At 30.8% G+C, this 25,138-nt stretch overlaps 1 protein-coding gene across 5 annotated transcripts in view; it reads right to left on the minus strand.

The window, feature by feature from the left end:
* The window catches only part of LOC143068708 (WD repeat-containing protein 64-like), a 48,893-nt gene that overhangs the window by 8,285 nt on the left and 15,470 nt on the right, over positions 1 to 25,138 (minus strand). For 4 of the 5 annotated variants that reach the window (XM_076242966.1, XM_076242967.1, XM_076242969.1 and 1 more), the window contains exons 5-28: positions 24,767 to 24,796; positions 22,648 to 22,758; positions 21,960 to 22,186; positions 21,393 to 21,435; positions 20,520 to 20,617; positions 19,468 to 19,601; positions 18,641 to 18,768; positions 18,054 to 18,138; positions 16,646 to 16,794; positions 15,935 to 16,058; positions 15,364 to 15,527; positions 14,562 to 14,756; positions 13,947 to 14,071; positions 13,207 to 13,344; positions 11,045 to 11,186; positions 9,702 to 9,813; positions 8,776 to 8,951; positions 8,256 to 8,361; positions 7,969 to 8,030; positions 7,409 to 7,521; positions 6,655 to 6,772; positions 5,238 to 5,329; positions 3,276 to 3,393; positions 2,840 to 2,875 (exon numbers count right to left, since the gene is read on the minus strand). In XM_076242966.1, the coding sequence (XP_076099081.1) occupies positions 2,840 to 2,875; positions 3,276 to 3,393; positions 5,238 to 5,329; positions 6,655 to 6,772; positions 7,409 to 7,521; positions 7,969 to 8,030; positions 8,256 to 8,361; positions 8,776 to 8,951; positions 9,702 to 9,813; positions 11,045 to 11,186; positions 13,207 to 13,344; positions 13,947 to 14,071; positions 14,562 to 14,756; positions 15,364 to 15,527; positions 15,935 to 16,058; positions 16,646 to 16,794; positions 18,054 to 18,138; positions 18,641 to 18,768; positions 19,468 to 19,601; positions 20,520 to 20,617; positions 21,393 to 21,435; positions 21,960 to 22,186; positions 22,648 to 22,758; positions 24,767 to 24,796 (2,826 nt within the window). The remainder of the gene's footprint in view (positions 1 to 2,839; positions 2,876 to 3,275; positions 3,394 to 5,237; positions 5,330 to 6,654; positions 6,773 to 7,408; positions 7,522 to 7,968; positions 8,031 to 8,255; positions 8,362 to 8,775; positions 8,952 to 9,701; positions 9,814 to 11,044; positions 11,187 to 13,206; positions 13,345 to 13,946; positions 14,072 to 14,561; positions 14,757 to 15,363; positions 15,528 to 15,934; positions 16,059 to 16,645; positions 16,795 to 18,053; positions 18,139 to 18,640; positions 18,769 to 19,467; positions 19,602 to 20,519; positions 20,618 to 21,392; positions 21,436 to 21,959; positions 22,187 to 22,647; positions 22,759 to 24,766; positions 24,797 to 25,138) is intronic. The other variant, XM_076242968.1, reaches the window with a different exon arrangement.

Raw genomic sequence — 25,138 nt, forward strand, 5'->3', positions numbered from 1 at the left:
CATAGCAATTCAAAACAAAACAATTTCACATTTTTTTCTAAACTTTGCTCAAACAGCATTTGCAACAAAAATATATATTACTCCAAATTGACAACAACACTTCAAATGATCTGCAATTTTATTTGCTATGGGCTACATGTTCTGCCTGCACGGCAGGCTTCATCAGTACAATTTTTATATAGAAATTAGTTACTGCAGTAATCAAAGTGGTACATTGAATTTGACGTCGTCATGGTGAGAGAAACACATTGGTTCACCACATGGAGTTTAATTTGATATTATTTTATTCGTTAACCCCTGCATCCGAAAGGAACCACCTTACTACATGCACCGATCAACAGGCCACCAGTGTATACATGTCACAAAAGCAACAACTGAACCAAGATGACGAAGATTTCAGATATCACCTTACATGTACATCTATAAATAATAGCAGAAGAAACTTACCACACACCACACTGGTGCTGATCATAAATGAACTACTGATATATTTACAACCATGCCGATAAACAGAATAGCTACAGTAGACGATAAAAAATTATATAGAATCACCAAATAATATACAAGGGAACACATTTTGACAAATTTATTTTCCATTAGTGGCGACCAAAATCTTCCCATTGTTGCCGATGCGCCAGGAAGTAGAAACATCCAACAATGGCCAGGTTGGAGGAGAAGCCTTGCGAAGTAGTAGGGACCATGAGAAGCTTGATCATTTAGATGCCAAGCCTTTAGAACAATGCCATTTATCATAAAAGTAAAAAGTTACATTGTGAACAAACTTTGTTTTTTCTACATTTATCTTATCTATTGATAACTCTGTATTGCTACTTTCACTTTTCATTGTGTTTCTCTCACCATGACAACGTCAAATTCAATGTACCACTTTAAGTAGTTTAGTAACTAATTTCTGTATAAAAATTGTCCTGATGAAGCCTGACTTGAAACATGTAGACCATAGCAAATAAAATTGCAGACCATTTGAAGTGTTGTTGTCAATTTGGAGTATTATTTTATAATGTTGCATTTATTTGCATAATTTGACAACCCTGCATACCAAGGTATCCACTTCAGGGACTCTATCGAAATGTCACACAGGCATTGGTTCACCACATGGAGTTTAAAAAGATATATTTTATTAAAATTAACACAATCCACACAATGCTAAATCTATGACTTTTTTCTGTGATTGCACTAAAAAAATCAAACAGACAAAAAGGTTCAAATCTGCAAAACACCATTATCACATAACCAGTGCCTGCAAAGTGTTATATGTGTATAACAGTATGTTAATTGGCCGATTTCAGAATCCTTTGGTTTCTGGGAAATATTTCAGAAGTAAACCACAAAACATCATGATTGAATAATTATGTCTTAAACATTGGATATTAACCAATGAAATTAATTTATTATCTGTTTGGGGTATGAACAATCATACCCGTAGCCAGGGGGGATTGGGGGGTTCGGACTAACTCCTCCTTGAAAACAAATAATCACTGTTAAAGTCAACATTTTGTTCGAATTATGTCCAAATACACCCCCCCCCCTCCTTTAGGAATTTCTGGTTACGGGCCTGACAATGCACATGATTGAAACAGTTAATTGTGTAAGAATTTTGATTTAAATTAAAATAATTCATTAAATTTGTAATATAATTTTTTAATAAGGCTTCTGATTTTTGTGAAAAAAAGCTTCCTTCTCATTCTATAATAGGATATATGAATGTTGTGAATATAGGACAAAACAAAGCTATGTTTATGTATTTAACTTCTTATGTTTGAGGTGTTACATTGTACTTTCATGTGGTTGCCTTAGATATTTATTTAATCATGAAGTAACAAAACAAAGTATTTGTAATTTTTTCATTTATTTCAACACATTTTGGTGCCGTGACCAGGATTTTAACTGTTCCAAATCAGCCTTAGTGGTCTATTTTAACATGCTTGTCAATAGTTTGATCACTTTTATGTCAAACTAGCATTAAGCAGGATATCATCCTGAATGTGTATGTAATTGTTGCCACTAGTCAGGGGGTCCTATTGGGGGGTTCTGATCCCAGATCCCACTTTCTGTTTTGTCAAATTCCTGTATCCCGCTTACACTATGTATGTAAGCAATTCTCATTATTTTGTAATTTCCCGGGTCCTGCTAGACTTTATTTCCCGTTTTCACGACACAATAATTTGACTTTCATGTGTCACTCTTACAAAAAATCGGCAATCCATGTCACGCTTAGACCCCAATGAGACCAACCAATCATTATGCAGTCTTCAATCAATCTTTGAATTATATCTTTCTTCATTTCAGGTATATAAAAATGAAATAAAATTTGCCTACTTAAGATATTGAGTAATTTTAAACTTCATTTAAAATTTTTAGAATGGGCACACTAGAACTTCTGGTACTAATATTATCACTTAAAAAATCATTTGCCTCTAATTACAACAGTTCACAAGACCACAGAGTTAATAAGAAAGCAAAAACAGTATGTGGAACAAGAAAATGCATAAAGTTCCTTGGAAAGAAATTTCCATCATTTTTTTCTAAAAAAAAAAACCTCCATCTGGCATCAGAAATTCAAATTTATTTTCATACTAGATTCAGGAAGGAAAATTATTAATAATTCATTGAAACAGTTAGAGGGACTATAACCACAGATTTGATTAGCTACCCCAAAAAACTGAGGAAACAGGATGGTGTGATAAGGTGAGCAAAACTGATTTCTGAGGGTGCGAATTATTAAGTGACAGAAAAATCTGGTTTGTGTGAAAACAACTGTTATACACATGTTCTGGCATCACAAAACTTGAAGTTATTTTGTAGCTTATACAACATTCACCTTCTTATGTAGTTCTAAAAATCTGTTTAAATTATCCTGAAATAAGTAACAATTTTCATTTACTATGAATACTTTTAAGCACTTTCTGGTCTCAGATCTCTTTATTCATTTTGGTCATTTTTTTTCAGGCCATAAAAATAATTGTGTCGACTCATCTGGTTTTCCTTAAAACTTGGGTTGATGGGAAAATTTACCTTTGAGATATACAATAACAAAAAAATTTAATGTCGATAAAAATTTGTGTTTTCTATTTATCACAAAAAATACTTTAAAAAAAATGGGGATTACTCTGCAAAATGGTACAAGGTATAACTTTCTATCTTTGTGTTAATTCAAATATTAAGAAAAATCAAAGTCTTTTTCAGTAATACTTAATTTTCTAGTACATTAACTGGATCTTATATCACTGGGACTATTAAGAAACATAAATAATTACCTTAGGTTTAATCAAAGCTCCAAAGAACTTTTTATCTATTTCATATGTAAAAGGTTTTTTCTTTGGAGGAGGGGCCTCTGATTGTCTAATGTATGCTGATCTTCTAAATGGTGTCCACCTGGATAAAAAAAAACAAATGGCTATTAACCCTTTCAACGCTGTACACGGCATATGCCGCGATGACATACGCCGTCCGCCACTGCTATTCGCGGCATATGCCGCGATGACAACGGATTTTTCATAAGGACTCTTAAACCATTCGGTTTTCATTCGGGTCCTCTCTAATTTTTCCTTGTATGAATCGAGGATATGCAAGGTCTCATTTGCGCTTGAAATCCCGGCAATTTTTATTGTAAAATCATGCAGTAGAAGGAAAATTGAAGGAAACTAAAAACAAATATTTTGACAAATGCAAATGGCGGAAATCGGAAACGAAGCTGTAAATATGGAAATATTTCAGCATTTATATGGCGAAACTGATGACGAGGATTAGTTAAAAGGTTTCTTGCTATCTCAATGTGTTTATTACATTCAATTCGTGTGGGAAATATGATTTGATCGATCATTACGAGACGTAGAAAAAGAGGGGGAAACGGAGGTTGACTGAAAATTTTGGACGGAGCCACTGATTTGTGCCATGATTACATAATACGTTGTGTATGGTGCAATACGCTACGGAATCGAGCAATTGGTGTCTTCTTTATTATATGGCAGATAAAAAAACAAAATAGATGAAGACGAAAAGTAGTTTTTTTTTCAAAATTCAACACAAATGTAACAAATTACACCTTTTACCTGTTAATTACCTGAAAATGCAGGTAACCTGATAAAAATTTTACTGAAATAACTGCCTAACATTACAGTGCATACTCTCCTGAGCATTTTTCATGCAATAACTTTTTCTGTATCTCTTATAATAAAAAAGATACAGCAGTCTGAAAAGGAATATACTGTTCTAATGAATGAACACAAAAAAAATGCAGCAGCAGCAGCCATTTTTCTATTTTTTTGTGTAGCGTTGAAAGGGTTAAAGTGGTTCAACATAATAAGTCAAAAGTCGTACTATTAAAACTTAACTACTGTCAAAATATTTTTTTTTCATTTTTATTCATGGGTAACCAATTGTCACAAACTTCAAATTTCTACACCTAAAAGAATTTTAATTTTTCGTTATTTTTTTTTAATATTTTGAAATGTTAAAAAATTAATTAAAAATTTACCAGCAAATTGATACCTAATAGTCCATTTGCCAATTACCGATTTGATTCAGTTATAACACACTTTTTAAACAAATTACTTCCCTTTGTCAATCGTAGACTGGTTCCATACCGGACAAAATTGGCTTTTGCCAATGCAAAGCATGATGAATTGAAAGTGATGTATCGGCAGTTTAACTAATTTTTCATAAAAAAAATTACTGATGTCAAAAGTTTTCAGATCAACAACAAATTAATGTAATTAAAAGATTTGAAAACCTTTAAGATTACTCACATTACGCACAGTAAATTTGCTCGTTCTGCTAGCTCTCCATTATAAATGAAAATTAATGTCCCTCATAAAGGAGACAACTGAAAGAGGGATCTCTAATTACAGGGTCAATTACGGGAATAGGCAAATAGCCTATTCTATAACAAAATAGATATCACAGTACAGTTGAAAATAGCACATTACATTACTGAGTTATCTCCCATGGCCTGTTCCATCATGTTTTTTCCCAAAACTTTTACAATTCTACACAATTTGTCTGAAGCTGTATACACAAACTTCTTTTAAAAAAATTTGGTCAAGTACTCTTAAATGTTCATTGTTCAAAAATTCATGAAGACACACTTGCAGGTATGGTCACTGTTTCCCAAGTCAACACTTCTAGTTTGCAGCAAGATTTTATGGTTGTGTTATTATTAACATGTTTTTTTACACGAATTTACAACTATATCTTAGTGGCAGTAGAATAAAACTTACTTCTCATTATCAAATATAAGTGGATATTCATATTTCTGTACAGTTCTTATGGTTTGTTTAGCACTTTTCTCTTGAACTGGAGCTAGTGGTCCCTAAAATCAGTTAAGTTCAATTTAAAGTAAAATTAGTTGAATCCACCATTATTATCAAACAAATATATAATATAAACGTATGATTGCCAATAAGCTAACTATTCACCGGAAAGCATATAACATAATTTAGTCTAGTCAATTTAGTGAACAACCTGCAACTAATTGCAACACAAGGTTTTTCTCTGAAAAACAAGTCTGTTACTATCTATGAACAACATTCTAAAACTATACAAAAATATATTTTGCGGAAAGTGGTTTAATTCACGAAAATATTTTGTAGTAAAAGTAAGGTAATATGAGTTACTTCCCCTTATTTGCCAAAATTGAAAAAAAATAATTTATCCAAAAAATGATCTTCATTTTTTAAAACAGTTCAAGTAATACAATACAATGCATAATTATGTCAATTCAATAGAATAATTTAACAAGTGAATCACTTTCCTGTCTCATAGTTTGTATAATTAAATAAAGATATAGACCGAGATTGTGTTCTGATATTTTACAATTCGAAGATCAGTGATGGTATGTAACCTATAACAGAAGACTATTCTGAGTTAGATTAACCAACATAGTCATAATCTTACTAGGTTTTTGAAAGAAATCTACCCCTTTGTTTAAGTTAATTTTAGTTGGGGGAGGTGTTCTCAAACACATGTGTTTGGCCATTAAAAATTGAATTTTTTTGCAAGACTTATTTTTTTGAAATTCAAAAGTTTTTAATTGTTTTTTTACCACAACTTTAACATGTTTTAAAAGAAAACATTTTTTTTATTTTTCTTCTTGAACAAACATGTTAAGATTTAGAATCGAACAATGTTTTTCAGAAGAAAAAAAAAGAATGATGAGTGTTAAATGATTGTATCGTATAGGCGGATCCAGGCTACCCTCCTTACGTTGGAAAAATTTGGTTGATTATATAGAGAATCACTGAAGCATGACTGGAGCGGGGCCCCTTTAGGTCAGTCAGAGCCCCCCCCCTTTATGAAAAGTTCTAATTGTTAGCAACTATAGGTCATACCTCCTTCAACAATGAGCTAAATACAAGTCTTTATCGCAGAAAGTACTGATACTGGAATAATACTTTCTTGCCAGGACACTTCAGGCATGCTAGAAATTAGAACATTAACAATGTCCAGTATCAAAGCCGATAGTTATATTTTGATGTGTCAAGACTTCTTTTCAAATTTCCTTTTAGGCAGATAGTTTATAACTTTATGAGTGAGAGTTATATATGTTTTAGACAAAACAGTTTTGAAATAGCATTTATTTCCTTATTATTGCTGACTAAAAATAAAAAAAGACAGCAGTTTACAAGACTTTTTTACCTCAGTAATATCGTAAGGAAGAGTTGGAGGACCAGCTGTTTCTTCACGTTCTGGGAATACAAATGGTCTATGCTGACCGTAGAAACCTACAAATCTACCCTTGTAACCCCACCATACTCTGTAAATATATAAAATAATGTCAAACGATTAGTTTATACTTAAATATTTTTTTCAAAACTTTACTTATTTTGTTGTGAAGAAATAATTATTTATGAAATACAGAGGTAAAACTCATCACATATACATGGATTCTTATTTGATATGCCATACCCAGGTTTCTTCTACAAAACCCTCATAGATTTTTTTTTTATGTAAACAAATTTGTAAAATATTAATTCTACAATTCTTTTATTCTTTCATTATTGACAACAAACGTCTTTTGATTTAATTAACTCAAACTAGAATCTTAACTTGACTAATTTGTCAGTAAACTTAACGAAACAGTGGATTTTCATATAGACAAATTCACCGGACAGAATCAATTATCAATCTAAAATAAAGAACAATCTTTAGTATATATAATAAATAAACCAACCTGACTGATCCATCTGTAGATCCTGACAGAATGCACTTTAAGGGTTTAGTATAAACAAGGGAGACAACTTTACCTGACTGATCCATCTGTAGATCCTGACAGAATGCACTTTAAGGGTTTAGTATAAACAAGGGAGACAACTTTACCTGACTGATCCATCTGTAGATCCTGACAGAATGCACTTTAACGGTTTAATATAAACAAGGGAGACAACTTTACCTGACTGATCCATCTGTAGATCCTGACAGAATGCACTTTAATGAGTTAATATAAACAAGGGAGACAACTTTCACTAGATGAGCTCTCCAGCTGATCACTTGTTTTATTGCACTCTACAATCACAGAAAATACAAAAATACCAATTAAAACATTCAGGAAATGAATACCTTCATATAGATTCTAATTTTGTTGTAAGAAAGTAAATTTATCTAACCAAGATAGGAGAAACATGATGACTCATTTGCACCCAAAAAGAGCATCAGTTTCTCCCATATTTTTTACAAACCCAATTACCAGATAATGAAACAATTGTGATGTTGCCAAAAAAGCTACTAAACTTTTACCTTTCAATGTCGTAGTAACAATAATGAGTTGAAACACAGCTGTTCATGCAAATCAGTAAGTTATATTTGCATATGTACAATCAAGGAAATATAAGGAGTACTTCTTCGCCCAAAATTTTGAAGGAAATGAAATATGGCATTTATGTCTATAAAACAGAAAATCAACATCACATGTCACAAAATTATAAATCTACAGCAGTAGTATCAAATACTTACAGGATCATTTGACTGTGGGTCTCTCAAGAACTTCCCTATACTCCATAAAGTTAAATATCCCTCTGAAATAATATACAGTTTAAATCAATTGATAAAATTGTATAACCAAGTTTTATGAAAATTGTTTTGTTATTGAACTAGAATGTCTTTATATATTGTCAATAAGGTTTCCAAAATTCTCAAATTTAATTTTTGTACCTGAACATGTCTCATCAGGACAGTTTAAATCATCTTTTATCTTTTGGTCTCATCAAATTTAAAATTCAAATAAGTATTAAAAGTCTTACTTGAATCACCAGATATGAGTATGTTACAGCGTTCATCATGACACAGGGCAGTAACAGGAGTTCCTTGTCTTCTTGTAACAGCAGACACTTCACGTAATACCTGACCCTAGAAAAGACAAAAAGTTTAACATAAAGCAGAAACTTAAGAAGATATGATGATGGTTCTACTGAAAAGAAAAAGAAATAATTACTTCATGAATAAATAAAACATCAATATGTCTGATAGAAATAAGATGTGATATGATTGCCAATCAGTCGACACTCCACAAGAGAACAAGGACATAGTACTGGCTTCAATAATGAGAAAAACCCATGTCCCATCATCCTAACAATCTTATAACTGACTAGTAAGAACTCTGTTATATTTCACAACTGATAGGTACTTTTACTTTTAGATACAAATCATGTTTGTTTTTCTGTATCATAGCCAAAAAATTGAAAATTACAAAAAGTAAATGCTTGACAACTCCCCCCTTTTTCCGTTCCATTATGCCATAATGTTCCTCAAAATTAAACCAACCTCCATGTTCCAGAATCTGATATAAGAATCTTGGTGAGCGGTGACAATGATAGGATCATAAGTTTCCTCCACCCATTTTCTCTCTTCTGTCCATTCTTCTTCTTCCTCCTCCTCTTCATCCTCATGTAAGTTTAGTTCTATGTCGGGTTTCTCATAATCTTTCTTTTCTTCTTCATCTAAAAAGTAATGTTTTTCTATACTGCATCTTTTTACATTGACATTTATATGCATCATATTCTAGGATTTTAGATTTGCTTTTGTAAAGGGCCGTTATTTGATTCAGAATTCACAATTTTTACTGATTTCAGAACACTCACAGTAATCATTTTTTTTTTTGCATATGTCATTGAATGATTACAGTCAAACAAAAAGAGAGAAAAATCAAAAAGTTTATGGCCAAAAATACTGTTTAGGTTTTTGTAGTGAAATACAAATAGTGTGAAAATGCCTGCTTTGTTCACAACTTTGACAATTGTTTCAGCTATTGGTGTAAAATATATAACTGAAAAAAATATATATAACTGAAATTTTCAGTATCAAAAATTGATAAAACTTTTTTACAACTGTCCAAGTCTAGGTTGTAACATTTTGACAAAGTGTTGATTTGCATTGTGGTTGACACATACATAGCAGAAAAGTCTCACCATGTCAATGCACCAGCTTAGCTCGTTTTGGAGTTTGTGCAGTTCCCTCAGTTTTCGTTTGTATAGTACCTTGATTTATCTTTTTTATTGACATATGGAATTTGAACATCGGTTAACTACTGTTCCCCACATTTAAAGAGGGAGGGTAGGAGGGGTCCTGAACCCCGATATCCCAAGGTCCTGAATTTAAATAAATATAAATCCCGGATCCCGAAATCCTGAGCTTAAAAACATCTGACTCGAAGTCCCTATAAAGGTCCTACCCCCCTCTTTAAAACCTACCCTTGTCTTTTTCCTCTTCTTTTCCTTCCTTCTCAGGGTCTTCACCTTCTATTCTGGCCGTTAACTGGTCTACAAAATCCTTCTGTTCTTTTTGTTCCATTTTATCAGGTGGCTAAAAAAGAATTTGAAAAGCAAAATTAAAAAACAGGATTCCTTAAATATATTTCAATAATGATGGAAAAGTAAAATCACAAAAATACTGAACTCTGAGGAAAATTCAAAACGGAAAGTCCTTAATCAAATGGCAAAATCAAAGGATAAAACACATCAAACGGATGGACAAAAACTGTAATATTCCTGACTTGGTACAGGCATTTTCAAATGTAGAAAATGGTGGATTGAACCTGGACCTGAACCTGCAAGATTTTCTTCATTTAAAAAGAAACAACTTCACCACATTGCTCCTGGTTTGAAAGCTATTTATAAGCAACAGATTTGATGTTAACTTAATGATGACAGGTCTTAAAACACTGTACCTACTGATAAATAACTGGCAAAATCTTTTTAGCTAAATCTATCAAACTAGATTTTGTAGGTGTGTATGAATGTCTAAATCTGATTTTGAACCTAATACATTTTTCCCCAAAACCTGTATCATAAGACTGTACTAACCTTAGATGATCCATTGGAATGGCCCTAGAAAAATTGCTCTCTGTCCTTATGATTCAAATATAAATGTTGGTGATCACTCTATAAAATAACCTTAGTTGGTCCAATCTTATGTTGAGGTAAACTGCTCTCAACCCTAATCCTGAGTCTGATATAATTTTGTTTTGACATATTTATAGATCATCGTTGATCATCTCAACGAGATTGCTTTTCTCGCTTGAGCCGGTACAGCAAAAGCGAGAAAAGCAATCGAGTTGAGATGACCAATGATAATCTGTTTATCCCTATTTTACCTATGAGGAGGGTGTCAATTTCATGTCAATTTCCTTAGCAACGCCACATGCCTCCTTAGTTTCTAGCAATAATTTTCCATCTCAAGTGAGTAGCATGATATGAAAAATTATCACAAAAAAAGATCAAAGGCAAAATGCACAAAATAGCGATAAAACTATATACTAACATTAGGTGGTAAATTGAAAGTGTGAGAAACACACATTTAATACTGCCTATAACATTTTTCCAACTTATGTCACAACAATAGTACAATTTGGTAATTAGTGCATTTAAAATGGTGTGATTCAAAAAGCACTCAATCCGAATCTTGATCTAAATATAAATTTTTAGCCTTAACACAATATACTAACTTTATGTGGCACATTGGAATGACGTGAGAGAGAACAACTCTCAATCGTAACCCTGATTTAAATTCTTCAGTAATACCAATAAATACTAACCTTAGGTGGTGCATTGGAATGGTGTGAAAGTCGTGATCCTACTCTAGAACCTAATCTGGATCCTATTCTAGAAGTTTTAGATCTGTGAGACATCTGAGAACCTGCCCCTTCTCGCTCTGTCTCATCTTCAACTTTCGTCTTTCTATAACAATAAACAATAACAAATAAGAATGGTTTCTTTAAAACCAAAGGTTATTTATACACTTACTCAAAATCTGCTTCTACTCAATTTACTTAGCAAAGAATAATTTTAAAAGTGTAGTTTCTGTAAAAGGTTACTTATCCTTAGCTAAACATGAACAGAATAAAAATTTGTCAAGCATTAAAAGTATTTATAATAAAAAAAAATTGTCCTCAAAGAAATACATAAAAAAAGTCATTGCATTTAATGTAATAGAAGTTTATTCTTGCTGGCTGGTGGGCGGGATCATAGGATATTTGGTAAGCAGCAAAAGGGGAAAAACATGCTTTTAAACTGCCTCGAATTACTCTTTCAGAGAAAACATTAATATAAGAGTAAAACAAAGTTTAAATTAAAACTTATCAGGTAAAACTGGTAAATGAGGTTGTTTGGCATAAATGTTCACAGGAAATTTCTTAGCATGCAAATAAGGTCATGAATATATTAAATGTTAAAATCTCAATACCATTAATATATTACGTTCTGAAATAATTACAGAAATACATTACATTCACACTGCACTGATATTAAAAAAACAATTGTATACCTGAACAGCAGAGACCATTCCTTTGTTAACCTTAGGTTCTAAAAGTGGTCTAATCTATTTTAGTATTTACAAAATTTTCTGACAGCTGATGAAATAAACATTTCAGAACACTGGTAAATATAAAGTAAATTACCTTTTCAACAACATGCATTGTATTTGTGCCCAAAATGCCTTCATGTGTTACAAAAGTTTGTAATGTTTATCATTGGGAGTTTGACGCTCATGGTTGGAGATTTTTTCAAGCAAAATATGGTAACAATAGAGACTAAACTTTGGTGGCACAAATGATTAAAATTTGTTTCAAATTGTGACAAAAAAAAAATCCAAAACCAAATTTTATTTCTAAATCTATTTCATATGCATGTTTTTCTTCATATGTTTCTTATTTTGCAAAAAGCTTATTTAACAATCTATGATAGATATATATTTTTATGGGTTTCGTTTGTTGTTGACTATATTGTGCTTTTAGCTTGCTGGAGTCCCAACAACTCTATCTTTCACAAATAGAACTGACCAATTGCAAGAAAGCAGATACACAAAAGAATGATCTCTAGGCCTACTGTAAAACAAAATCATGTACATGCAGTAAATGTAAAGTGTTAAAGACTCAATCAATTACGCATTCACTTACTTCTTCTTGTACCTAGAACAAATCATTACAGTACAGAGGAGAACAAATACATGTGTAATTTCACTAAACAGTGTAGAACAAATAACTAAAAAAGAAGGGAGAACAATTTATAACAATTTTGTGGAAAACAAATAATTACAATACGATGGAGAACAAATAATTAAAATACAGTGGAGAACAAATAATTACAATGTTGTGGAGAACAAATAGTTACAATACAATGGGAAACAAATAATTTCAATTTTGTGGAGAACAAATAATTACAATTTTGTGGAGAACAAATAATCATAATACAGAGGAGATCAGATAATTACGACACAGTGGAGCACAAATAATTATGATACCACATATTTAATTGTGTGTGCTTAATTTCAAGCCCATCCAATAGGTCAGATGACAGCGTATGATGAACATGGCCTGATAAGGATGTACAGTTTCTAGAGCTGTACAGTTTCAAAAACTAATTAAAGAATTATATCTTCTTCAATTTTTTTCTTTAATTCTATAAGGGTTATTCCCTTAAAATGTATGTGCGAGGGAAGAATGGGAAGTTTGAATATTGAATACAGGTCATGGATCTTTTTTCAGTATGTATCTATTATAATTATGCAAAATTATCTAATAAAAAATGGTTCTTGGTTGTAGGGATATTTTAAAAGTGCCTTCCTACCCTCCCACATACATTTTAATGGAATAGCTCTAATAATTAAGAATATGATTTTTCCTGAAATACTTGTATCATAAAAAAAATAATTCTATGTTTTTACGAGATATAAAGCATATAAACCATCTTGTATACTCACTTTAAATATTCTGGACTAAGTTTCTTCTCTTGATGTATTAGAAATTTGATTTGATTAATTTTCTTTTCCCCTCCCTGTCTTGATCTGTGTCGACTCGTTGGTGGAGAAGAGGTTTCTTCAGGATCTTGTATTTCATGTCTGAAATCACAGCAATGACTGAACAGACAAAAATTTGCATAAATCTTCTGTCTCCTACTTAACAATGCTTCAAAATTTACATTGTAAATTGGTATTTCAGAGAAAAAAAATCTCAACACAGGTATAATGTTTAGGTACATAACCATTAATTTGAACTGGTAAAATAGAACACTCAAGAAAGTTTTACATATTTTAACAAAAAAATAGTTCTGACACATAGCTTCAACTCTGTCAATAAGTAAATATTTGTTTTGAAAGGTAAAATCATTCATGAATTTATATAGAAGTGCATATTTGCCCTGTTGCTTTGATCAGAAGTACCTGTATTATCAAACTTCATGGAACATGAAAACTCTGATAGGGAAATAATGGTATGTTGTATCTTTTAGTAAAAGTCACATTAGGTACAGTTTTCAACATGAAATGATTGTTGTTTTTGGTGAATTTAAGACAAAATAGCATTAAAAGCTTGAAATTGCAGAAATTGACATAGAGAGCAATGGTGCAATGAACTAAGTTGTTTTAATCCTTTATGTGCAAAATAAACTGTAAAATTTCAAAAGTTTTTTCCCATCTTGTTTAATTTAAAATATCTTACTTACACTTTATCAACACTAGATTTCTCTATGTTCCATGTGATAAGTTTACCATTACTACAACCAGTATACAGAGTATTTTGTGAAAACGTCTCTATTGTTGACATCTCATTTAGTGTTAATAAATAATCCTGAAAAGAAAAGAATCAGAACGTGAATTAAAATTTAAAAAAAAAAAAAAACAACAAACAACAGAGACATTTCATCAGAGTTAGTAAAATCTGTCATTTGGTAAAAGAACATTTTCAGACAACAAAAGTTCTACTAATACTGTCTGCTAGTTTATCATACATGTAAGCAACATTAAAATAAAGGTTCTGCATTAACCAAAATATTTATAATATGTCTGGAAAAATAATTTTATATTTCAAGTTTCATGATACCTTTTTGAAGCGGTAATCATTTTAATAATGCATTCCTTCAGCTTTCAGTTAGAAAATTCATTCCCTAAGATTCAACATTCATAAGCTTTAGCCGGATAGACCAATATTTTTTGTAATTATTTCCCATTTATAGTTGATATTAGACAAGATCTGAGTTGGAAATTTTGTATATGATTATTTTTTTTAGTCACATAAATAAAATTCTAGTATTTTATCCAACAATGACATCACTACTCACCTTTTTAAATACATTATTAGACATAATAGAATTTTTCTTGGAAGATTTAGATACATTAGAATTCTGTCCTATATCAGGTAATGGGTCTGCTGTGAATGGATCACTCAATGAAGCACTAACATCAACATCTTTGGTAAAGAAATACACATCACTAAACTCTCGTACACTGGGTAAATCATAACTCTCATTATTATCCTACAAAAGATATTTTAGAACAATAAGAGCTGAAATGCTCATAATCATATGTAATTTTCCTATTTTCGTAGAGCAAATTTATCATCTCAGTTTTAAAATTGCCAAAAAATAACAGGTTAACACTAACTTAGGGTAGAACCTGTATGAAATAATTATGCAGTGCCAAAAATCAGTATTTTGATCTCCAGAATTTTTTGTTTTAGTGTAGCTCTGTCTAATTTAAGTATTTATCCTTTTTTTTATTCATGATCAGTACTAGTTGTCTTACACTGTTCATAGCCACAAAAAATTACTTCATATAAGCCATCAACCTAGTTTACCCCCCCCCCCCCAAGCGCGACATTCTGTATGTTCCTGTTCCAAGTTAGGAGCATGCAATTCAGTGGTTGTTGTTTGTTGCTGTGCAGCATATTTGTTTTTCTTTCATTATTTTGTACATACATTAAAATCAGGCTGTAGTTTTCTTGTTTGAATTGTTTTACATTTGTCTTTTAGTGCCTATGCAGTATATGTTTTGCTCATTGTTGAAGGCCGTACTAATTAGTGTCTACAAAATTCATTGATGATTTTGGATAATTTGATTTTGATGAATAAATTTCTAACTTACCAAAATAACTCTAATTTTATTATTCCAGCCTGCTGTAAGTATGACTCTATCCTTGTCCAGACTCCAGTATTTCATTCCTATTATACTGAGATCTTCATCAGACTGTCTACCAGATTTATGTTTCAGTTCCTGTCCAGAACCAAAATCCCATACTTTAATGGAGCCTAAATTATCAGAAAAAAAAAATCAACTTTAATTTTTTTCAATTAGTTACATCCATTTCTAATAGAAAAAGATTATTATAAAATTCAGCTTGCAACTCCCAATGAGTAAATTTGAGTTAAGCAAGGTTTTTTTCAACTTTTTGGTTTTACAGCTACTCTTTTTGGTTGTTAATGTTTCTGATGATATTAAATGATACATATAAAAAAACATATGAAGCTTAAAACATATGATTTATCTTGATTTAGAAGCAATTTTTTGTGTTGAATGTATCCTTGATTTAAAAATATGTGCCTCATTTGTTTAAGAAATTATTTCTTCAGGGAGCTTCTTTTAACAAAGTAGTCCTTTTTCTTTGGAATGTAATAATTGATTGTTCATCGACTTATTCCCACTAATTCATACTTACCATCAAACCCTCCTGTAGCTAGTCTGTACCCTGATGAATCTAAACAACATGCTGTCACTTCCACATTAGGTCCATGCGCATCTGTTATTGTATACACACGCTTTCCTGACTCATATTCCCATACCTATAGCAATACAATCAAATGAGTTAAAAAGAATAATCTATCCATACAATTAAATTTATATTATGTTGAAATCTCATTTCAAACTATTTTATAGTATTTGTGTTTCTTAATCATTTTAAATATAAATATGCAATCAGTTTATATTTAAGAAATATTTGGATTTAGAAGAATCATAACAAGGTCCTACTTTTAAAGTAAGCAAATCATATTTTGAGTGAAAGATATTTTTTAACAGTCTTTAAAAGTTAGCCTAAATCTTTGTTTGTGACACACTTTACATTTGAATCAAGTCTTATGTTAACCAAATTCAATATATGTAACGTAAACCTATTGCCTTTTTCATTAACTGTAGGGGAAATATATATTTTAAAAAAACCTGTTCATTTGTGACAATTTAGCAAAGAATCCTGTTGGTAAGCATTTGACAGATTCATTTCTCATACATAAATCTTATATCATATGGAGTCTAAAAATAGAGGAAAGATTCTCTATTCATTGTGAGAATTGGATCTAGCTCTCTATTGTTTAGGATTTTACTGAGTAGTTTTTTCTTCTTATAGTAATTGGAGTTTGATTTCTATACATACCTTTATAACAGATTCTGTACATATTGTAACTATTTGCCCCAGCTCTCTGTTGTACAATATTTGACTAACTGGTCTGTCGTGTGTATGGGGTACTTGCATAGTGTCCTGTACAGCTCTAGTTAATGGCCAGGAATCTATCACACTGGAACCTGTGGATGAAAATTGAGAATTTTTTTAAGGGCATACAATACAGTTACAGGGGAGGTTATGACGTTGCTGACGTAAAATGTTATTTTCGCGACATCAAACTGTAACATATCGGTAAAAGATGCATTTTTTGATTTTTTTTAAGGGCATACAATACAGTTACAGGGGAGGTTATGACGTTGCTGACGTAAAATGTTATTTTCGCGACATCAAACTGTAACATATCGGTAAAAGATGCATTTTTTGACTGATTTTTATCATTCAAACTGATTTAATTTGAAAACAAATGCATGGACCCCTATTTTTTTAAACAAATTTTTGTTTCATTTTGCACGGAGATTATGTGGACCAAATTTTATAAAACTGTAAATAGTGCATTTTTTTTAATTTCGATAAATATATAGCAAAAAATTACGTTTTTTTCTCAATTCATGTCCATTTAATAAATATGAGCTATTTCTGAATAAAAAATGCATAAATTTTTACTTATGAAATACAGAAATTACAAATTATTGAACAAAAAACAAATTGTGTTTATCTTTTAAAACAAAGAAGTAATGTCTTCCTTTCCAAAGGGAATATATGGCCACAAATTCAAATTTTGAACAAATATACAAAATTTCTACCTCATTTTACTCAAAAAGTAGCACATGAAGGTATATTTTTTATTGCATATTTGATTTAATCAGGTAAAAAATAGTCTATATGGAAATTTTTATCAAACTGTAAATACGGGATCAAAACTGTATCATATGCCCTTAACTGTTTTTCAAATGACTTTACACAGGAATTAATACAAAGTATCAAAACATATAAATAAAAAAAACACAACAAATACTGATAAATTTATGCTCTTAATTTATAATAACTTTTTTTTTCAAACAAAGAAAGATACCAATGTTACTGAATATTATGTAATTATAGATTATCGTTGATAATCTCAACGAGATTGATTTTCTCGTTTGAGGTGGGACAGCGAAAGCGAGAAAGGCAATCGAGTTGAGATGACCAATGATAATCTGTTTATCGCTATTTTACGTATGACAACGTTGTCAATTTCATGTCAATTTCGTAGCATGATACGAAAAATTATCACAAAAAAAGATCAAAGGAAAAAGACACAAAATAGCGATAATGTCCGCTATTCTTTTACTGCTTTATATTTTTATTAGTATTAATAGCTGCTAAGATCTAGATTTTCTGTATATTTCTCAATTTCAGAAATCTAATTTTCTTGTACAATGTAAAGCTCCTGTCTAACCTGTTAATAATCTTTCATGTTTGTTATCAAATATCATTGAGTATATTCTTTTTTCACCTGGTCTCTCTTCGTTGTCTGTAAATACCTATTTTTGAGAAAAACAAAAAATTTAATAATGTAAACCAAATACAATACAGAATGTTATCATTAATATTAAATTATCTGTTAAAATTTAGATAGTAGTCATCATTCAACAATTAGTACGTTAAAATCTATTTTTGATACTGTGGATTCATTTATATTTGTTGCATACAAATTTTGGTGGATTCTTTGGATGCAGTGGAATAACTAATTCAAAGGTTCAATGAATTACAAATTTTCTATTGAGATGTTTGCATACTTTGCTAAAACCATGAAATTATATATTCATGAATATGCAAGTTTTCCTCAAACCACAAAAAATGGTAACCACGAAAATGAATGAATCCAAAGTAGATTGGCATATGCTAGGATTTTTTTTTAATTCAAAATTGAGTAAACAAGATAGTTGAGATTCTTCAAATAATTCAAAACAAATGTCAGTGAATGTGAAATCTGAAATGTTTAATATTCTTCAGGTTATTGAGTTTCACAAATGAGATAATTACCTGCAGGCAGGTTAATGTATGTATATCCCACACTCTGAACACTCTGGCTGTTGACAGACTGATCAAATGTTGGTCTTTCTCATTACAACATATGTCTACTATTGTAAATAAATGGCCTAACAACTTCCCTGTAAAAAAAATGTTCAAATGTACAATATATTGTACATGTATAACAAAATCTACACAAAGCTCATTATTCTAACAGAAAATGACAAACATTAGAAAAATTCCTGAATTTGAAGAAAGGTTTTCTTTTTTTTCTTGTTTCTTTTCCATTAATGTTAAAATATAAGTAAATGCCATCTAGTGAATGATTAATGTTTTGACATTTTACATTTGCTGCAGTATGATGGGATGTTTATGGCATTACCACAGAAAATCTAGACATGCAATAAACCTTTTCAGCTAAATAGCTTTGTTTGAGAAAATAATATGTTATTGATGGCAATGATCAACTATTTGTCTAGAAATCTTATGTGGATGCATACAGATGAGAAGAAGTGTTCGTATATTATATTACATTATACTTATTGTTTTGGGGGAAAGTTAAATTTTGGTAGTAAGACCTGTCACGGCCAGGCTGGAAAACTGGATAGGCAAATGCTCACATTAAATTTGTACCGATACAGTGTGTTAAATGTCTTCCTTTTTACACCATAACCCATGGTGGTGCTCCTACTAAAGGAGGGAGATACAGAACATACATACATACACCCACAATTCCATTCTGTTGGATGTAAATAATCACCTCACTATGCTTCGAGATATATTCACAATTAGTCAATAATGCACCCTTTCCTTGAACCATAGATCTACCCCCTGATTACCTGTTGGTCTTGAAAATATATGTGGATGCCATACTCTGATTACTTTGTCTACACCACCTGTGGCAATGATATTGGCTTTGGTACAATATTCAAAACAATTTACACCTTTTGGAATGGCTACATCTCTCACCTCACTGCAAAAAGTAGTGCTAAATATTGTGCAACCATGCCAACAATGTGATTCACAAACTATACTTTAACATGCTTTAATTGTCAGTAAAATCAAACAAAGTGTTCATAACATATGTTTATTGTTTATTACATTTTCTTTCATTTAATCCCCCCTCCCTTCTTTCTTTTTCAAAATCTTAAAATCAATATATATACTATAAACAGGTACAGGCCATATAGGAAACATGCTTTATTACGCTACTATAAAGATGCATAAAAAGCAATTAAAAATTGGCAACATCTGATAATAAATTACAAATGTATTTTTAAGTGGAAAAGATAGACATATACTGGTTAAAGATATTTTTGAAATTTGGAGTTGTAGACATTACTGCTGTCTACAGTTTATCTCTATCTATAATAATATTCAAGATAATAACCAAAAACGTCAAAATTTCCTTAAAATTACCAATTCAGGGACAGCAACCCAACAACCGGTTGTCCTATTCATCTGCAATTTCAGGGCAGATAGATCTTGACTTGAAACACTAATTTACCCCATGTCAGATTTGCTCTAAATGCTTTGGTTTCAGAGTTATAAGCCAAAATATACATTTTACCCCTATGTTCTTTTTTTAGCCATGGCGGCCATCTTGGTTGGTTTGGCGGGTCACAATACACATTTTTGCCTTTGGACCAGGTGAGCTAAAAACATCATTCATACCAATTTTCTTCTTATATCATTCTACCCTATTTTATTATATTGATAACTCATGCAAGCATGTGACATTCCAAGATAACATTGAGACAACATACACCTTAGTGAAACATTGCAAATTGTCAGAAGTCAGCAGGCAGAATAGAAGAAAAAAACATGCACTAATGCACTTCCATTATAAAATTCCAACTGACATGTCAAACAATCGTGATTGCATAATTACCCATCATCATAAAGTCGGTCCACTTCCTCTAACACGAAAGATTTCTTACTATGCGGTGAACATGACGCAAAACATCGTAACTCGGGGAAATATTTTACCTGAAAAAAAACAAAGCTAATTATCTATTGATTGAAATTAAATTGAATCTTAGTGCAAAGAAATGTAACACTTTTTAGAAGTGGAAAAAAATTAAGTTAATTTCCCCATGTACTTCTGAAACAAATTTTCAGGTTAATTTAACTATGATCATGGCATGAATGATAAATAGGACAAATTGGATACTTTAAATGTTAGCAATGAATTTAATAGAATTGAAATTAATTATTAAATGTCATCCATTATATTTTCAATGTTTTATTAAATTATTTTCTGCTTCCTATGCTAATTTTCTTGTTTCAGGCCAAATAACAATAAGGAAGCCATCATGTTATTATATTGAATTGTCAATATAAACATCTACTTAACCCCCATTATAAGGAGAATTTATTGATGCAGTACTATCTAGTGTCAGTTTCCATCTGTAGTGCCAATTCTAATGTCATAGTTGAATAAAGTAATTTTAAGGAATGTTATATATTATTTGCTGTACATGTAATATCATATGAAGCCTTTCATATTAGGTCTCATTAAAACTTGAGATGCCATGTATTTAGGTCTAGGGTCTAAAAGTGGGGTGGATGATTTGAGTCTGACATTTGATTTCAAATTTTATTATTATGTTATTTTCATTCGGGTACTTTAGTTACAAAGTGAGGTCACATATTGCTGAATGATTTTTAAGAATCAGATCCGTTTAATGCTAATAAATGGCTAGTAGCTTGTGTAGTCCTTCTGAACAAGTTAGGTGTACTTGATAATTACATACACACTTACTTGTAAGACATAATCATTGTGCAATTTTCTTCTGACAATTTTGCTGGAAAAAAAAAATGTTCATATGAAGTACTTTTGTATAATCATATATGGAATTTGGTGCCTACAGTTGATATGAGCTTGTATTATTGTATGAAATTTTTAAGAGTAAATGGGTTGAAACACTTCAGTCACTTCTTTTAAATAGTTGTCAGAGATTTGTTTTTAATTACTCAAAAGTGCAGATATAACACAAATATTTAATGGGCTGGAGTATTAATCCACTAAAAAGAATGTTTTTGCTACAGGAGCAATATGACAGGTACCAAATGTGGAGCAGGATCTCCTAACCCTTTGATGGCACCTGTGTTCACCCCTGGTTTTTGGTGGGGTTCGTGTTGCTCTGTCTTTAGTTTTTTTTTGTTGTGTTTTTGTGTACTATTTGTCTTTTATCATTTTCATGTTTTTGCCAAGGCTGCGTCAGTTGTTTTTCGACAAATGAGTTAAAATATCCCTTTAGTATTCTTCACCACTATCGTAAATATTGAAAATAATGAGAAAGTGAGTCTGTGATTGACAGATACTTACTGTGTAAGTTGATCTGGAGCTATCGTAATATTTGTAGGTATTTGTGTTTGGCGTTTGTCACTGTCTTTGGAATTTTTTGGCGTAAGATCTTTGGCAACTAATTTTAGCACATTGAGATAGCCCATGTCGTCTCCAAATAAAACTATGTCATCTAAAGTTCCCTCAGGGTTTGGCACATAGGATATACATTGTGGGGAATTCTCAAATGGCTTGATTACAAACACATGCTGAAATGACAAAAAACAAAAAATATTATGAATTTTTGTGCATACATCACTGCAACTCACATCACTAAAAATCAAATGTACATGTACATCTATTCATTTCAAATGCAAACTATCTAAATACCACAGTAAATATGTAAAAATGAAAGACAATGCGATTGTTATTTGGCCTCCCTCTCTAGGGGTATAAAATTTTATATTCCTTAATACCACAGTAATTTTATAATATAAAACTAAGTTTTTAATCAGGATAAGAACATATATATAACTTGCTTATCTGAAGATTAAATTATTTAAGACATTATATTTTACAGTGGACTTTAAAACACGCTTCCAAAAGTTCTTGTAGCATTGGTGCTGCATATCAACAACATTAGCAAGTTCTTTTTAAAAAAAATAATTGCCCTGCCAAGTTTGTTTGAAAGGGTACTGAGCATTACAAATCAAAGTGACACTAGCAGTACCTGATTTTTTCCTTTTGATCTGTTGTCCCATACACATATGCTACGTTCTGTACAACAAATAGCTTTACGTATAGACGGCAAATATTCACATCCTGTCACCCACGCTGGTTCCTAAATATAGACAGTGAGAAAATAAATAAAACTTAAGTAAAAATTAATGTTGAATAGTAACATTGGCTACCAAATGTTTATCAAAATCAACATTATCAAAGTTCTTTTTTCAATATTGATATCAAAACAATGGCTCCAACTACTAGTATGATTTTATAAGTTAACTTTCACGTAATAAAAATATCTACCCAATCCATGCTACCTCAGATTAAGATTTTCTGTTCTTTTTTAAAATTATTATTAATAATATTATACGTTTATAGAAGGATTCAAAATATCAACTTTTTGTACTTGTCTCGATTTTGCTGATGTACTATGAACTTATTTACTATTATTAATATATATGTAGTTCTTTGCCAATAAACACATTACAAAAAAAAACCAATGCATTTTGCTGAACTAACTTGAGCAAACATCAAATATTGAATTGATCCTAGTCTTAGTCTCAGTATTTGCAGTTTTTACTAATTGCATTTATATTACATGAATCTATTTTAAACATGGATTTTTTTTTATTACACAATGTTTTTGATTAACTGAAGAAAATGTTTAGAATTGTTTTCTTGTCATAGTAACTATATTTCATTGATACTTTTTTTAAATGTTTAGTCCTTTAAAGCTTACTTCATAATTTAACTTTCTGAACATATTTATAAAGAGGAAGATTTAAGTTTGAAATTATCATGCGATATTCTTGAAAAAATAGATAGTTTGTGGAAATAAGTTGGTTTACAATATGTATTTAAATTTATTATTTGTCAGTTACCCACAACCAAAACTTTAAATAGAATATAATAGACTATAGATAATAAAGTGATACATTTATGTGAGTAAAAATGAGTATAGAGACAAACACAGATACCATTCAACAATCCCATTAAAAAAAAAGACACAAAATATATTAAATATAGATACATGTACTGTATATATGGGACCCATTCAAAATTAAATATAGATGGTTTTCCATAAGCATTATTACGTGTGTATAATAATATGTTTTAACATTTGTGAGAGATAAATATACCATTCACTGTAAAGAAGCTGGGTCGAAATTAAGATTTTCACACTCAGTGAGAAAGGGGCAGATATACATTCACTTTACCCCTTCGAGGACATAATATTTGTTGCTGCCATCTTTTTCTTCTTTTGTAGATGTAATCTTACGCTATTTCAAGTACATATAATTCTGCTTAGAAACACTCACACACATATGATACTTATTTACACTTAATATTACAACAAAATCATGTTTTTTCTCAATGGTGGTTATATAAGGGTATTGGAAAAACTTAACTGTGAAATTTCATGTTAGAAACCATTGATTTTTACCCAAATTATTTGAATTGGAATATGTTTATGAGTTTCAGTATAGAGAGAACAGCAAGACATTGTCTATAATTTTTTTTTTTATTTGAACTCATCATAGACTCTTATTCTAGGTAATCCTTGAACAAATAAATTTTATATTTTAAGACAAGAAAACGTTATATAAGTTAGGATTTTGAGCTTTAAACATACTATTGAACAATTGTTAAATTGGTGAAAAGTCTGAAATCTATATTCAATTTTTATTGGACAACATTGTTAAGATGTTTTATACCTGAAAGGCAAAACACATGTAAAAACATTAGGACACAACACAATTTTTGAATAATTCCTATATCGCATTGAGTGAGCTTTAAACATACTATTGAACAATTGTTAAATTGGTGAAAAGTCTGAAATCTATATTCAATTTTTATTGGACAACATTGTTAAGATGTTTTATACCTGAAAGGCAAAGCACATGTAAAAACATTAGGACACAACGCAATTTTTGAATAATTCCTATATTGCATTGAGTATTTATTCATTAAAAATAAGGGAGATAATCACTGATCAGATTATGTCAAATGCATTAACAATCAATGTAATTCCATTATTCTATGTGACTTCACTGATTGCATTTAATCTTTATATGAAAATCAACCATATAACATGTAAATTCCATTTATAAAGGTGTACTTACATTAATATCTATACAGCTCTGTAATCTAAGCTGAAATGACATAATAAGAAATATATAATCTTCTTTTATTTCCTTGTAAAAGATAGCTGGTTTGTGGCCATCTAATTGATACCTGTATTATGCAGGATTTTATTCTTGAAAGCTTTTTCAATATATGGTCTAGACATGCACAGTTCCATTCTAAATTTCAAAGTAGGAGGTTTGTGCAGATGTTTTAACCCCATCAGATTTGTGCCTGTACCAAGTCATGTTATCTGCACAATGAGATGTTTATTTTTTTGTCTTTACGATTATTTTTTCTGAGAAATTGTTTGTTTGATAAATCTTTAATGTTGTCAGTATATACTGTTAGTACGTAGCTTCAATTTACTG

This window comes from Mytilus galloprovincialis, chromosome 3, assembly GCF_965363235.1.
Source record: "Mytilus galloprovincialis chromosome 3, xbMytGall1.hap1.1, whole genome shotgun sequence".
NCBI lineage: Eukaryota > Metazoa > Mollusca > Bivalvia > Mytilida > Mytilidae > Mytilus > Mytilus galloprovincialis.